The following is a 16,708-nucleotide window of genomic DNA, read 5'->3' as shown; positions in this document are numbered from 1 at the left end:
ACTTTTAAGGCCGAGTACTATCCCATGAGATCTATCTACCACGATTTCTTTATCTGTTCATCTGTCGATGGACATTTAGGGTGTTTCCAGAATTTTTTTCCTTAACGCAAACCAAATTAGCCTGGTATGTCTGTCGACATTCTTAACTACATACTCCATTCTTTAAAAATGACTTGGGGGGCACGTGGAGGGCTGAGTCAGTTAAGTGTCCGACTTGGGCTCAGGTCATGATCTCGTACTTTGTGGGTTTGGGCCCTGCTTTGGGCTCTGTGCTGATAGTTCAGAGCCTGGAGCCTGCTTTGGATTGTGTGTCTCCCTCTTTCTCTCTCTGCCCCTGCCCTGCTCATGCTCTGTGTGTGTCTGTCTGTCTCTGTCTCTCTCTCTCTCTCTCCCCCTCTCTCAAATAAACATACGTACATACATACATACATAAGACTTGGTTTGGGGGCTCCTGGGTGGCTCAATTGGTTGAGCATCTGACTCTTGATTTCAACTCAGGTCATGATCCCAAGGTCATAGGATCGAGCCCCATGTTGAGGTCCATGCTGACTGTGGAGCCTGCTTATGATTCTCTCTCTCCCTCTCCCTTTGCCCCTCCCCCGCTCATTCACTTGTTCTCTCTCAAAACAGAATTTTTTTTTTTTAATTTCTCTCTTTTGAGACAGAAAGAAAGAGCACAAGAAGAGGAGGGAGAGGCAAAGAGAGAGGCAGAGGCAGAATCCCAAGCAGGCCCCACAATGTCAGCACGGGGCCCAATGCAGAGCTCCAACGTATGAACCGTGAGATCATGACCTAAGCTGAAATGAAGAGTCAGAGGCTTAACCAACTGAGCCACCCAGGTGCCCCCCGCCAAAAAACGTTTTAAATGACTTGGTTTGAATGGTTAACACATGATTAGCCGTTCACACTTAATACACATGTTCTTACGACATGTTCTTATGACAGAATGTGAACAGCGATCTTCACTAAAACATTAAAAAGCTCATAGACTTAGTCATTTTAATCCATTAGAAGAATAATAAATCCCCTCTTGGCTCTGGGTGAGTAGAGAGTAAGGAAACATCACTGCTTCCAGGACTGCACCTCCAAAGAAAGAACTGGTCCCGAAGCCCACTCCTCTGCGTTCACACACAGTTTTCATATCTCTCGTAAAACTGGGGTTCTACGAGGCACTAGACGGAAACACCGGAAAACCGTAAACCTGAAAGGGGGTGCATGGCTTCGATGTGAGAGAATTCATGTGGAAACTAACCAAAGGACAGCCTCCACCCCCCATTCTCGGCTGGTTCTGCCTGCCTGCCTGCCTGCCTGCCTCCAACCGCCCACATCCCAGCATGCTCTGCAGAGACCTCACGAGGCCATGAGCTGCTTTTCTGGGATTAGTGACCGAGCGGACGCAGGCAGGAGAGGGCAGTATAGCCTACCACTGCTCCGGGGTTTGGACAGGAGGCGGACCATGTGACATTCGATTCCCCAGCCTCCATCCCGTATGTATAGCTGGGAATCCGGCGGGAATGAACATTCCCAAGGAGGCCTTTTGGATTTCAAAGACCATAAAGTCAAGCCAGACACAGAGTGATGGGAGCAAAGTGGGCTGTGGGGAGGTAGAAATGCCACAGCCAGTCCAACGCAAGCACCGTCTACATGGGAGCGTCACAAGTGCCCGTGCAGGAATCTGACCCCCACACTGGCGAGTCTTCCAGCATTTGAAAGAGAAGCAAAAAATATGGACTACTTAGATTACATTCTACCCACGTTTTAACAGCTGGAATCTCGTTCCTATTTTGAAGAGAAAACGGCCCAGAGAAATAAAAGCGTGTGCATGGGGTGAAATTCAGGGCAGAGGATGGAGGTTTGCAACTCATGGTGATAACTAGGTCGTGACACAAACTAAAACCAAACACCCCAAAAATATCTAACTGCTCTCTCAACGTGCTGTAAATTACCAGCTTCTCATCACCCCAACTAGCTGCTGTCATCCTGCAGAGACCTGAGGAACCGCAAGAACGAGGCAGGGCAGGAGACAGATGCCCTCTGGGTGAGAGTCCGCGGCCGTTACAACTGGGGGAGCAGGAGTCTGGACGAGACAGGACAGCTCTGAGGAACAGCCGGGGTCCCCCCGCCGCTCCTGGACAAATGACTTCCCTTTCCCTTAGCTGGCCTCCGCTCTGTCATCGATAAAATGGAGGCTGAGCCCTTCCCGGGACGGGGTCAAGGGGAGCAAATGAAATGCACCTAGACCAGTCCCCGCAGCACCAGGAGATCACCAGCCAGCTGGCCGCGGGCCACTGTCACTGTGTCCCCTCCCGCCCGCCTTCTATCTGGGGTCAGGGCCTTAACTGTCTCCTGCCAAGGTCTCAAGCACCTTCAATGAAGGTACCTGCCAGTGATTTCAGGACCTGGTTTCTTTTCCTTAAAGCAGGCCCAGGACACAGTTGAAGGGAAATTTGATCTGCTTCACAAAAGAAAGCCTCTGGGGTCAATGTCCTGAGAGGCCACAGAGTCACAGGGCTGAGCTACACCCTACTTGGGGCCTCAAGGTTTCTTCTCAGTCAAATGGGAATAAATCCGCAGCTGCAAAAGGAACTTGAAACAGTGCCTGGTGCATAGAAGGCACTCAATTCGTGCCAGCTCGCTCTTGCGCGTTTAATAAGATATCTCCTGGATTTTTGTACAGTATCGTGAGTGTGAGTGTGTGTGTGTGTGTGTGTGTGTGTGTGTGTGTCTGTGAAATCAAATCCCAAGAAGGCAAACATTCTTAAGGGACAAAAAAGCACACTAGGAGACTATTCCGAACATGCCTTGATCTGTACAAAAGCCTCCCGGGACCTGCTCCAGTATTTATTAACTTAACGATGAACACGTGACGGGCTGTGACATTTCTTACTCTGTTCTCCTGACCTACTTTGCTTGCACAGGACCAGGCTGCTGTTTTGCTCCACAGTCCCAAAGCTGCTCCCGGAGAAAGAGCCTATCCATTCTCTTTAGCCTCTGCGCTGGGCTGCTGGGTGTGGCCAGTTCTGCTTTAAGAACATCTCCTAGGGGCGCCTGGGTGGCTCAGTCGGTTGAGCGTCTGACTTTGGCTCAGGCCATGATCTCACGGCTTGTGAGTTCGAGCCCCGTGTCGGGCTCTGTGCTGACAGCTCAGAGCCTGGAGCCTGCCTCGGATTCTGTGTCTCCCTCTCTCTCTGCCCCTCCCCTGCTCGTGCTCTGTCCCTCTCTGTCTCAAAAATAAATAAAACATTAAAAAAAATAAAATAAAATAAAATAAAAATAAAAAGAACATCTCCTGGGAGGAAGGGACGCTCCTCCTTTCAGGTTTCCCCCAAGCTCTCAGTGACTTCATTCCTGCACCCCCTAACCCATCCCCATGGAGTGCCCTTAATCGCTCCCCGTAAGGGGCTCCCCACACCCAAAACAAGCCAACAGCTGGGCACATTCCCTCTGAGGGAACAAAAGACAGAGGGGGTTAGACAAACATCGTGGGCATCAGACATGGGCCGCTGGCTTTTTTCACCAATGCAGGGGCCCAGCTTCCACGACAGCTCCCACCCAGAACCAACCTACACCGTCCAGTTCTGGGGAAATGGCCTCTGGAACAGGGCTGACAGAGCTCATGCCCCCCAAGACCGTCCAGAACTGACAGGCAGGAGTAAGATGTCCATGCAGAGTGGGCTCAGCTAAGAACAGAATCCAAGACTCTTAAGAGTCTGGGACGTATCTGGTACATGGCGGCAGGCACGGATCTCCCCACCCACCTATATCCCCAGTATCCACACTGGGTTATATCACAGAACGAGAATAATCCCGAAGCATCAAGATGGTTAACTCTTGCCATGCTACAATGATGTACAGCCTGACACGAATTCTTCTTGCCCTTCAAAGCAAAGGCAGAATCTGACCACAGCCCGTGTGATCCAGACCGTGCCCCCTTCCCCACCCATCACTTACCATCCTCTCCTCCCCTCTCCTGTCCAAACCACACTGTGTCCCAGCTCTCCCAAGAAACAGCAGGCTGGCCCTGTCCCTCCACCCAGATCTTCTCTAAGCCCCCGCCCTGAGATCACCTTGCCTGTGTGTTTACTTGGGTATTTACTTGGGTGTCTTTCCCACTAGGATGCCAGCCTTCAGGTGGGCAGGGACGATGTCCTGCTCACTCCCGTATCCCCAGCATCCAGCACGTGGCCTGACCCACGGCAGCACCAAAGATTTCCAGCAAAGTGTCCAAAATCAAATAGAGCAAAAGACTTCCTATCAAACCCAGGACCATCCCAGCTAATTTCCACTTTGCCTCCAGACAAAGGATTCCTAGTAAATGATTTCGCAGATTACCAATCACTCTTCTGTCTTTATTTGCAAGGCAACAAGCAAAGTGAACAGAGTAACAGCTCTGACTCGGGTGTTTGATATTATAAACCGTACTTTCTGTATATTCTATCGGTGTGTATAATTTTTAGGATACATCTTTTTTAAGGTTATTTATTTATTTTGAGAGAGACCGCGAGCTGGGGAAGGGCAAAGAGAGGGAGACAGAGATCACAAGCAGGCTCCATGCTGGCAGCACAGAGCCAATGCAAGACTCGAACTCACGGACTATGAGATCATGACCTGAGCTGAAATCAAGAGTCAGATGCTTGAACGACTGAGCCACCCAGGCGCCCCCAGAGTTTTAAGTCTTCTCCCCCAACACACTCAAACACTTCTTCAAACCGCTTGGTAGCCGCCTGGAAAGGGTTTTGCCTCATCTGATCCTCACATAACTTGCTAAAAGAGAAATAGGATATTAACTGCTGCTCATCTGGGTCCACCTGCTGTTCTCAAGCCCATAGGATAGGAGACTGCTAAGAGCTAGAACAATTCACTTCCCTGCGAGCGAGGGAGAGGGGAGGGCAGAAAACGCTGGGCGGGGGGAGGGCTACCACCTGTTAAAACAGCCACCTCTTATAATGTCCTATTTGGCTTAAGAGAAAAAGGCAACAGGAGAGAGAACCACCCAGCACAATGATAAGAGATTCATTTACTGGCAATCTGTGGAAATACTTCTGATCCCTGAAAGCATTATTTTGAAAAGCAATTTGTGCAGTGGTTCAATTTACTCCACGAAATTTAAAAAGAACAGCACCACTTAAAATAGCCACGGAAACTATTCTGGTGCCAGCTTCATCAACGCAACTACGAAAGCATGATTGTTCTCTTCACATACCTGAAAAAAACGAAGCCCACACACATTATCAGCCGGAACGCAGCACAGGGCAGTATTTTTAACTACAAGATCACTGGTTGGTGTCGCGACAATAAACGACACGATAATACCTCCGCCCCCTGCTTGCGTCACAGTTATCGAAGGTTCAGTTAAAGCTGTACATTTGCAGCCAGTTTTGACTCCCACCTGTCATGTTGTCCAAAGAAACGAGCATCAACCTGTCCATCTTTATCCCTCAGAGCTTTTGCAGGCCAGAACGGAAACCCCTTCAGTTTTGCCCAGACCAAAGGATGTGGATTGCTCTGGGAAAAGAAAAACAAAATCCAGAGTTTGTACGTATTGGACAGCAAGACGCGCCATATACAAAGCTTGCCGTATGTGCAGAGACAGCCAGGCCACCAGCTGGAACAGGAGCAGTTCCACGCAGGGTCTCCCAAATGGGCTTCCCTGGGAGGGCATGAGGCCAGGAGGCCTGGGCGAAGCTGGTTCTGGGGTGAACGGAGAAAACAGGGAAGAACGAACCACAGACGAGATGAGGCTGGAACACTGGCTTGAACACACCGCCCTTAACCTAGGTGGCCGTGAGCAAGAGTGTCCACCTCTCCCTGCGACATGGAGACAGCGATGCCTACACCCTCTGTTAAGCCGGAGGATTAAATGGGCATTGTATCAAGCATTTAATAAGGGCAGTATGAGCCGCCTTTGTTCTCTCTTGAGGGCTGCAACTCTTCAGGGGCTTCATCTCCAAAGGCAGGAAGAGACGTAAACTGTGTTTCACTTTTCCACGTTACTTGCCCAATCTCACCCCCCAGTAAACTCCAGCCCTACCTCCACTCACCCACCAGCCCACCCCGGGAACACCCTTCTCTCTGCAGAACACTGGTTTGGAAAATACAGATGGATGAAGAAAACAGGGTGATTTATCTCTTCCCATCTCCCCACCCCAAACCGCCCACTTGGGAAACACCATAGAGCCAATCCAGAGGCATACTTCCAATTCTCTCAAAACAGGTTCATCAAAGAACACACTTCATTATGACTCTCACTACCTCACTGCCTTCTCCCTAATGAGCCCCATTTTGCTCTCTAGCCTGCAGTCTGCCCGCGGTTAATAAACCCAGGAAATCACAGTGCTCCCTCTGGCACATGGATTTTCAGCCCCAGATGTTTATTCCACCTGGATTACTTTCACTCTGCCATTACTTTATTGGTTTAAAAAAAAAAAAAAAAAAGTTATTTAAAATCTTCTCCCAAAGTTTCATCAAATAAGCCACCCAGAAAAGGGGGCCTTGGGTAGTCCTCTAAGGCATGAGTTCTGAAAATGAAGTAAGGAAAGGAAATACAACTCACACAAGGCTCACAGAACCAGTTATCTCGTTTCTGGCAAGCAGCTAGGTAACACTCTGGACATACTTCAATTTCATTCATCTGTAAAACAAAAATATGTTAGGATGTGTCACGCAAGGGGCCTCACATCTGGAGACGCTCAAGGAATGCGAGAGGATATTAGCAGTTAAGATTAGCTACACCAAGTCCCTCAGTGGGGAACACCTCGGAGAAGAATCCAATCACCTCTCACCAACCCCCGAGATCCCACCCAGCCCGAGCCACCACCACCCGTCTCTGGACCACATCTGGACCAGCTTCCCGCTCTGGTTGCCACTGCGGTCCAGCCCCCAAGACACAGCGGCCAGACCCATCTTGCTCATCGTCCACACCTTGTACATCTGACGGTTGGCTGCTGCAAATGGAATCTAGGAGGTACAGGACGGTCCCCGGAACAAAGAATTCTCCAGAGTAAATGCCAGTAGTACAAGGCTGAGAAACTAACAAGGAAATAAATCTAAACTCCAGATCAGCTCCTTCAACGCCGAGTGTGACCAGGCCTAGGCCGACCTGTCTGAGCTCCCCCAACACCTCCAGCTATACCCCGGCTTCTGCTCGCTGTGCTCAATTCCCACCCAGCTCTGGTCACATCATCCAGGGCAGGTGGTATTTTATCTAAATGGACCACAATCTAAAAATTATGTAATTGACCGACTGTCCTTCTCTGTGGAAAAAATACATTCCTCTAGGGGACCTAAGTACGACTTAGAACCCACAAGCCCCTTTCTTGGATCTCACTTCAGCCTCCACCATTTACTAGCTCTATAACCTTAGGAACAGTTGCTCATCTTGTCTGTGCCTCCATGTTCTCATCTACAGAATGGTCACGTGAGCAATACCTACCAAATAGACAACGATTATAGGAGATAAATGGAAAACGTGTTAGGTGACACAGTGATCAATACACTGGTTAACATTTATCAGAGATCTACGCTGGGATCATCAAAGTGTTCTACAGGTACTAATTCATTCATTCTTTACATCCTCCAGAGGCAGGCCTGCTCTTTCCCCCATATTACGGATGGAAAAAATGAAATCCCAGAAAGTCAAGAAACCCGCCCAAGGTTCTCTGCAGCAAAGGGGCAGGACCAGGATTTGAACCCAGGCAGACATGTTCCAGAGCTGACGTGTTTCACCTGTCATTGCCCTGTTCGTTCCTATTCTCTTCCCATCATCAAAAGACTTGTTTTTCTCTTTATCTCTGCATCATGTAAGGTGTCAGATACTCAGCAGTTGCTCAATATACTACTAAATAATAATTTTATAAATATAATTGACTAACTCAAAGGTCAATGGATAAATGACTGAATAAAGGAGCAAAAGAATAAATAAGAAAGAAAGTGGTGGCATATATTTCCTGTTCCTACTCACTCTACTTATGGGCTATTCTGATGGTACTGGCAAGAACAAAGTGGTAACATAAGGTCCAGGGCAGCCCTGGCATCAAAGCCCACTCAGCGGCAATGTATGGCCAACAGGTAGATTTAGAAACGCCAGGCACAGAGTACCTGCGTCCAGTAAATTCCACCTGGGGGTAACCCACTGATTAAACACGTAGGCTTTAGCTCCCAAACCCAGGAAAACAAAGGAATCCCCAAGGGGAAAGCAGCTGGACAACTCACTCATACAAAACTCTAAACCAACAATGAACATATCAGAAACAGTATATCATCACTTGTCATCAGAAACGTGCAAACCAAGGGCACCTGGGTGGCTCAATCAATTAAGTGTCTGACTTAGGCTCAGGTCATGATCTCGCAGTTTGTGGGTTCAAGCCCTGTGTCAGGCTCTGTGTTGACAGGTTAGACCCCAGAGCCTGCTTCAGATTCTGTGTCTCCCGCTCTTTCTGCCCCTCCTCTATTCACACTCTGTCTCTCTCAAAAATAAATAAAATCTTTAAAAAAAAGGGGGGGGGGGGGGTCCTGGGTGGCTCAGTCGGTTAAGTGTCTGACTTCAGTTCAGGTCATGATCTCACGGTTTGTGAGTTCAAGCCCCACGTCGGGCTCTGTGCTGACAGCTTGGAGCCTGGAGCCCGCTTCGGATTGTGTCTCCTTCTCTCACTGCCCCTCCCCCACCTGTGCTCTGTCTCTATCAAAAATAAACGTGTAAAAAAAAAACAACAACCATGCAAACCAAAATCACAGTGAGATGCCATCTTGCAGGGAAAACATAGATACACGTATTTTTTGAATTATAACTTCCAAAACTGGAAAGGACACAGAAAAACTACCCAGGTTGTTATACATGTTGCTACAACTTTTCTAGAAATCAATTAGGAAATACCTACATGAATCCTTTGCTATGTGTATAGTCTCAGACCTCGTAGATGCCTTCCTAACAATTATACTAAGAAAATCATCGTAAAAGCCATGAAAAATTCTGTTCTTCCTGTGTATTTAACTATCTGGGAAAACACTCTAAAGTGAAAACGTTGATTATAAAACTCTCTCTATAAAAACATTTAGAAAAAGGGGCGCCTGGGTGGCTCAGCCGGTTAGACAACCGACTCTTGATTTGGGCTCAGATCATGACCTGGTGGTTGGTGAGTTCAAGCCGCACATCTGGTTCCGCACCTTGATGGTATGGAGCCCGCTTGGGATTCTCTACCTCCCTCTCTCTCTGCCCCTTCCGTGAACAATCACTCTCTCCCTCAAAATAAATAAATTTTTTTCTAATTAAAAAAAATATGTAGGGCACCTGGGTGGCTCAGTCGGTTAAGCGTCCGACTTCAGCTCAGGTCATGATCCCGCAGTTCGTGAGTTCGAGCCCCACATCAGGCTCTGTGCTGACAGCTCAGAGCCTGGAGCTTGCTTTGGATTCTGTCTCCTTCTCTCTCTGCCCCTCCCAACGTGTGCTCTGTCTCTCCCTCTCTCTCTCCCTCAAAAATAAATCAACGTTAAAAAAAAATTTTTTTTTTAAATAATAAAAATATATATATGTAGAAGGGTGCTTGGGTGGTTCAGCTGGTCAAGCCTCGACTTCAACTCAGGTTATAATTTCACTGTCCATTAGTTCAAGCCCCACATTGGGCTCTGTGTTCACAGCTCAGAGCCTGGAACAAATTCTGTGTCTCCCTCTTCCTCTGCCCCTCCCCCACTCATGCTTGCTTGCTCTCTCTCTCTCTCTCTCCCTCTCTCTCTCTCTCAAAAATACATTTTAAAAAATTTTAATAAGTAAGGGGCACCTGGGTGGCTCAGTTGGTTAAGTGTACAACTTCGGCTTGGGTCATGATCTCACAGCCTGTGGGTTCAAGCCCCACATCAGGCTCTGTGCCGACAGCTCAGAGCCTAGAGCCTGGAGCCTGCCTCCGATTCTGTGTCTCCCTCTCTTTCTCTCTGTGCCCCTCCCCAACTCGCGCTTTGTCTCTATCTCTCAAAATTAAATAAAAATTTAAAAATTTAATAAAGATATGCAAAAATGGCAGTATCCTAAGGTATCCAAATGTTTCCCTTACAAATGAATGAATGAGTGAAGTGCACAAGAGGCTGAAATCTGCTATAGCTCGGTTTCTCAACTCTTACACTGGGGTCTAATAAATTCTGCTCCCTGACTATCCCACAACCACTGGGGCCTCAGGGTAGGCCCAGGAGGTTCACTTCTTCCGCACCATCAAAACCATGGGTATTTCTAAGAGGAACTGACTTCTAGGACTCTGCAGGCCACTCCCTGAGAAACAGTCAAAACCTTTCCCCCAAATACCATTAAAACCCAAACATCTTCCACAAGAAGACTAAAAGGGGCCTGGCCCAACGCCTCGGACTATGGGGTGAAGAAATTAAGAGCCCCATCTACACAACCAAGAAAACTCAAGATGCCTCGTTCCTGACCATGACGCAAGCCTGAATAATAAAAGGTCATTTGCACCTCTTGAAGATCACGGCTAAGATAGCGTTGATTTCCGGCATATGGGGCGGGGGTGATCCCCTCTTCGTCACTTTTACGGGGGCACCGTCTATGCCTCAACAAATTCCAAAACAGCTACCGTTACCCACTAAGAGATTCTGCAAATGGAAATCAGCCACGCCAGCCCCTCACTCTGGGTGCATTTAAAACAGGACAGTGAGAAACACATACCTCATGCTCACAGATTTTGATGACTACTTTCGCTATCTGGGTCAATTTGTGATTTCCTAAGGGAATAAGAAAATAATGATTAATTCAAATGGAAACACGTTTGTAACATGCGGCTTTGGGAGTACACTTCCCCTAACAACCTTTCAACTTGCTTTTCCCCAGGATTAAGCTTTTAAAGGCTAAAACACAGGATTCTGGATCCTAATATCAGTTTAACTTATGTGACTTTTCCCAGAAACACTGACCAGTCTTTGGTGCCTCAATGTTCTCTCTGAAACTGAGCAATTTGTGTGGGATTCCTACAGTTCACAGATGAACATTTGGAAGATGCTTTTCTATTCAAAAGGCTCCAATTAGTGGAAAGGAGCCTTATTCACCCATTGTTCCAGACTCCAGCCCATGAAGGGCAACAGAGGAGAGAAAATAATTAAATGAGTAGCTCTGCTACGTCTCGTGCCTCAAAATACATTTTCTTATTAACTCAAGAAGCCTTATCAGGAAGCAGGTATGAATGTTCCCATTTCATTAATAAGTATGTCAAGGCTCAGGAGTCGTTGTTTACACGGGACTACTTGGCTAATGAGTTGAAAATCTGCCCCAGATCTAACTCTAGATCCCTCACCTTTGCTAAACCAGAAGACAGGATGGCAAAAAACAAACAAACAAACAAACAAACAAACTGTGCTTTCTTCAAACATTATGGTGTTTTCAGAAAACATAAACTTGTTGACAAAAAGATGTTACACACACACACTCCTCGATTGCTGGCTTGCTTTAAAAACTCACAAGATCTGATAACTCTATCCAGTGGTGACCCCCTCAGACCAGAAAGGAGTTCCCATTCTCTAGTCTCTACTCTCTGCTTGGCCAATGGCCAACCTGGCTTGTGCTATTTTTCTGCCACCTAATCTCATCCACTTGTTTACACGATCTTACCCAGCCTTTCTATATATTTGAGTTAATAATCTTTACACAGATTTTCAACCAAGTGCCCCTTAGCCTCTTTCTCCCCTCCCCACACGTCTGGCCCTGCTCCTGAGCTAATAATGTAAAACACGTGCTTTTAACAGACATCCACCCACTCATACATCTTCCCTTACACATGAGCTAACCATCTACACTAGGACTATACAGGAAGAAGGCAGGGCTTCTGCTCTTAAAGATCTTACATCCTTAAAAAAAAAAAAAAAAAGAGAGAGAGAGAGAGAGAGAGAGAGAGAGAGAGAGAGAGATCTTACATCCTGGTGAGGAACTCAAACGAATAAAAATAGCACCATCCAGGAAGTGTGATAAACGCTACCATGGGGAAGCACAGGTCCTGTGAGATCTCCTAACAACAGCACCTTCTGGGTCACAAGGGAAGGCACCTCAGAGAACTGACAGGCTGACACTGAAGGACATGAGGAAGTCATCAAGGCAGTGTTCTAGCAGAGAACAAGAGGAACAGAAAGGGGCAGGACACGGAGAGCTCTACGTGGCCAGAGGGTAGACAGAGAGGACTGTGGGAGAAGGTAGGGCAACATGAAGGGTGCCACGAGAGGAGATTTTAATGGAAATTCTCTTCCATTCTGTCCAGAAGATTCAATCCACAAAAATGCAACTGACACAACTTTATCCAGAATACAAAGACCTCCTAAAATGCAATAATAAAAACACAGACCACCCAGTTTTTGAAATTGGCCAAAGATCTGAATACGTATTTTACCAAAAAAGATATACAGATGACTAATAAACACATGAAAAGGAACACGATACCGTTAGTCATAAGGGAAAGGCAAATGACCACCACCGTAACCGCTCATACCTTCAAGAATGGCTAAACTTAAAAAGACAGACAATACCAAGTGCTGGAAATGGGGAACAACTAAGACGCTCCCACACGTGGCTAAAAGAGGGTAAAAGGATACAATCGCTCTGCAGAAAGTTTGCCAAAATGCCTCGTAAACTGAAATATAAACCTACGGAGCAGCCCTACCACACCTAGATATTTACCCATGAGAAATGAAAATGTGTATCCACACAAAGACTTGTACAAGAATGTTCGCGGCGGTTTTATTCCTAACAGCCCAAAGCGGAAAACAACTCCAATATCCTTCAGTATCGACAAAGGGAATGGATCGACAAATTGTAGGTGAATACCACGAAAAACCACTCACAGCAATAAAAAGGAACAAAACCACTGAGACAAACATGCTCTAGCCACCCCGCCCCCCCAAAAAAAGCTACACTGCATGAAATTATCCAGACACAGAAGAACGCACTAGGACTCCATTTATATAAAATTCTCGACTATGTAAAACTAATCTATGAGGACAGAAAACACGGAGGAAGGTGGATTTGCTGGTACAGGGGAAGTGGATTATCAACTCATTATCTTGAAATGCAGAGCCCCCACCATCCCCTAACGATAAACATTAGCAATCTGTACACAAACGTTCTCAGTGACTGGCCCTGGCACACGAGGAAAAAAAAGCAAGATTTTTCTGGAAAGGTGGGCGAACGGGCATGACACGCTCTTCTGTAGGAGCCGTCTGAGCCACTCACCTCCATTATAAATGATGCAGTTGTGCAAAATCCACTTTGCGTCGGCCAGGAAAGCTTCTGTACAGCCATACATTTTCTTTTTAGCATTCTGGGGAGAAAAAGCCAAGGAGTATAATAACCCACGGGTCTATACAAGCTGCAGCCAATTAACACCTGCGTCCCCACATCATTTTTTTTCCCTTCTCCTCTCCCCCGCGCATTATTTCCTTCGCAGTCATTTGCCAAATTAACGAATGCGTTTACCCATCTCCCAAGATGCTATCATATTTGAGATCTATAATCCTATCAAAAGGAAGTCACCGAATTCATCACAGTAACTTGAATTTTGGCCTCTTATATAAGCAACTGTCATTTATCCAGCAGCCCTTTCCAATGAACCAGGATATTTTATATATGTTTATATGTTTATGATTAATTGTAATAGTCTCACGTGAGCCTTGTGATGGGAGAACTTAATGACACATTTGATATCATCCCAATTTTACATACAGGGATACTAAGGTATGGTGATATTAAGGAACTGATTCAAAGCTCCAAAGCTACTAATTTATGGAGCTAGGATTCCAACCCTGTCTTTTTTTAATGCCTTCTTTTTCTAAATACCATAAGGGTGTGTGCAACTTTCCAAAACAGGTTTGACTCAGCATTTAGTGGTCAGCAATAAAAACAATACAATGTTTTCTCCGGATCCATGCTTTTCTTTATCCATATTTTGGGGCCAAAAATTTGAAAATCAGCACCAGAGTGATGTGCATAATCTAAAGTGTTCCAAGAACAATTTTCGGCATGGAACTCTAGCCTGAACTCTTAAAAAACATCTTCAGGCATTAAAGACATATCCGTATCAGTAGAGTAAGTTCTAGGGAGTCACGTCTTTATCAGCCATCTGAAGGTTTTCCAAACACTTCATTTTCTCTTTTCTCCTTCCTTCTGCCCTCATTAGCACCTCTCAGAGAGAGAGGAGTAAGCAGGCCTCAAATCAAGCAAATCACTAATTCGTAGAAGTGTGACTTTTTCAGGTATAAAGCTGCAATCACCAGCAGAAGTAACATTTGGAGCTGATCAGTAGCATCCGGCACTCCACTGCAATCCTTGGAAGAATGTTACAGAAGTTATAGGATCAATGGTTCTTCCATCCAAATAAAAATGGCGCAGGGGAAAGGTAGAGAAACCATCTAACTTGAGATGGGGCACAGGAAGTGAGGAAGGGTCGTTAGGCATCTCGATAATTCGGGGCTACAACGGTGAGGTTCTTTGATGAAGGCCAACCTTTTCCAATGTACAAAGATCCATAGGATGGAAGATGTATTCTGCGTAGTCGGGATGCTGTTCCAATGGAACAGGCTTCTGGAATGCATCCGTCTATAAAAGAAAGAAAAGAGGTGCACACACACACACACAAACCCATCATTACTGAAGAAGACAGAGTATTAATAGCAACAAAGTACATTTCAAATGGAGACAACTTTTCAGAGGATACAGTTCTAGGCATTTCCATACAGGAATGACCTTAGGGAGTACCAAGCTGGTTCAAGTTCTAGTTCTGAATGGTCATCAATCATCATGGGAGCTGTTCTGGTTTTGTTGTTTGTTTTGTTTTCAATATATACCCAAATTAACAGGTCCTGTCCTCTTCTATTAAGATCAACAAGAGAACACACAATCAGCTACTTTGAACGTGAATGGTGAATAAGGCTTATCAATGTCCTGCAAAAATCCTGCAAAACGGACTGTCAGTGAAATCTAGTCACACCTAGGGATGACACAGTAAATAAAGTCCCTCTAAAGTGCCAACAGATATTTTACACTTGGGGGGAAAATTCAAACACTGAGATTTTGCTCCCCTGTTAAGAAGCCAAATTACCCACATCACAGGGACCATGTCAACATTTTTCACATTGATCCATGTTCTCTTAAGCCCTACGTGAACCAGCTCAAAATGCAAGGCCCGGTTTGTCGATGGGTGGTGTTACCAATATTTAAAAATTTAAAAGAGGGGCGCCTGGGTGGCTCCATCGGTTATGCAACCGACTTCCGCTCAGGTCATGATCTCACAGTCTGTGAGCTCAAGCCGCACGTCGGGCTCTGTGCTGACAGCTCAGAGCCTGGAGCCTGCTTCGGATTCTGTGTCGCCCTCTCTCTCTGCCCCTCCCCCTCCTCCTTTTTTAATAAAAAAAATTTTTTTTTAATAAAAAAAAAATTTTTTTTTTTTTTTTTTTTAATTAAAAAAAAAAAAAATCCAAAAGATTTGAAATGCCTGCCTGGCTTGGTCAGTGGAGTATGTGACTCTTGATCTATGGGGTTATAAGTTCGAGCCCCACACTGGGTGTAGAAATGACTTAAAAGTAAAATCTTGGGGCGTCTGGATGGCTCAGTCAGTTGAGCATCGATTCTTAATTTTGGCTCAAGTCACGATCTCACTGGTTCATGAATTCAAACCCTCCATCGGGCTCTGTGCTGACAGTGCAGAGCCTGCTTGGGACTCTCTGCCTCTCCCCTGCTCATGCACGCATGTATGCACGTGCGTGCTCCCTCTCTCTCTCTCTCTCTCTCTCTCAAAAGTAAAATATATATATTTAAAATTAAAATCCAGGGCACCTGGGGGGCTCAGTCGGTTAAGCTTCCAACTTCGGCTCAGGTCATGATCTCACAGTTCACAAGGTCAAACCCCTCGTCGGGCTCTGTGCTGACAGCTCAGAGCCTGGAACCTGCTTTGAATCCTGTGTTTCCCTCTCTCTATGCCCCTCTCCTGCTCACTCTCTGTCTCTCTCCCTCTCAATAATAAAAATATTTTTTAAAAAATAAAAATAAAAATAAAATCTTAAGCTCTTAAAAATCAATCTGTCAATATCTAAAAGATTTAATGAAACACCAAATGATACTCAAGCAAGGCATCTGAAAGGGCTACCATTTGCTGTCATGGGAGCCCTCTTTTGCCCAGAAGGAAAGTGTCTGGCCATTCCAAGTTAACAAAGATGCTTCAATATCATCAGCAACTTTCTGCTCTGATTGATTTTACATCAAACAATTTATGTGAGAAATTAATGCCTTCTTCGATTTTTCTTTTTGGCTTATAATTCTACAGTGTTGAGAAGTCCACATGAATCTATTCTTTTTGTAAACAGTCCTCAGCAGATATCATTTAGCCTATGAAAAAGCAGGAAGTAATTCCTTGTCACTCAACATAAAAACGACTCTACAGTTTAAAAAAAAAAAAAAAAAGAACTGTTTTTCTTTCCAAACTGAGGCCATCCAGGCTTTTGCTTTCATTGAGAGAGATTTTTGTTAAAGAGACAAACAGATACCCAATTTAGCAACACCCAATTGGCACGCTCTGAATTCCTGTCATGGTATCGAATTTCAGAATCTAATCTCAAAACAAAAGCTTGGAGGTTTGTTGTTGTTTTTAAGAAATGAGGCCACAGGGGCTACACTCAATGCCCTGAGTTTCAACCTGGCCGTATATTCACTTGACTTAGAAAGCAGACTCTGGAGAGTTTA

The 16,708-nt window shown here is 45.7% G+C and overlaps 1 protein-coding gene across 20 annotated transcripts in view; it reads right to left on the bottom strand.

The window, feature by feature from the left end:
• The window catches only part of ZMYND8 (zinc finger MYND-type containing 8), a 135,275-nt gene that overhangs the window by 56,748 nt on the left and 61,819 nt on the right, over nt 1–16,708 (bottom strand). For all 20 annotated transcript variants that reach the window (XM_042930767.1, XM_042930768.1, XM_042930770.1 and 17 more), the window contains 5 exons: nt 14,477–14,569; nt 13,208–13,295; nt 10,664–10,719; nt 6,554–6,631; nt 5,390–5,505 (listed from right to left, as the gene is read on the bottom strand). In XM_042930767.1, coding sequence (XP_042786701.1) covers nt 5,390–5,505; nt 6,554–6,631; nt 10,664–10,719; nt 13,208–13,295; nt 14,477–14,569 — 431 coding nt within the window. The remainder of the gene's footprint in view (nt 1–5,389; nt 5,506–6,553; nt 6,632–10,663; nt 10,720–13,207; nt 13,296–14,476; nt 14,570–16,708) is intronic.

The sequence above is a fragment of the Panthera leo genome, chromosome A3, assembly GCF_018350215.1.
Source record: "Panthera leo isolate Ple1 chromosome A3, P.leo_Ple1_pat1.1, whole genome shotgun sequence".
In the NCBI taxonomy this organism is placed as follows: domain Eukaryota; kingdom Metazoa; phylum Chordata; class Mammalia; order Carnivora; family Felidae; genus Panthera; species Panthera leo.
The sequence above is the reverse complement of the archived record's forward strand: the minus strand, read 5'-3'. Positions and strand labels throughout refer to the sequence as shown.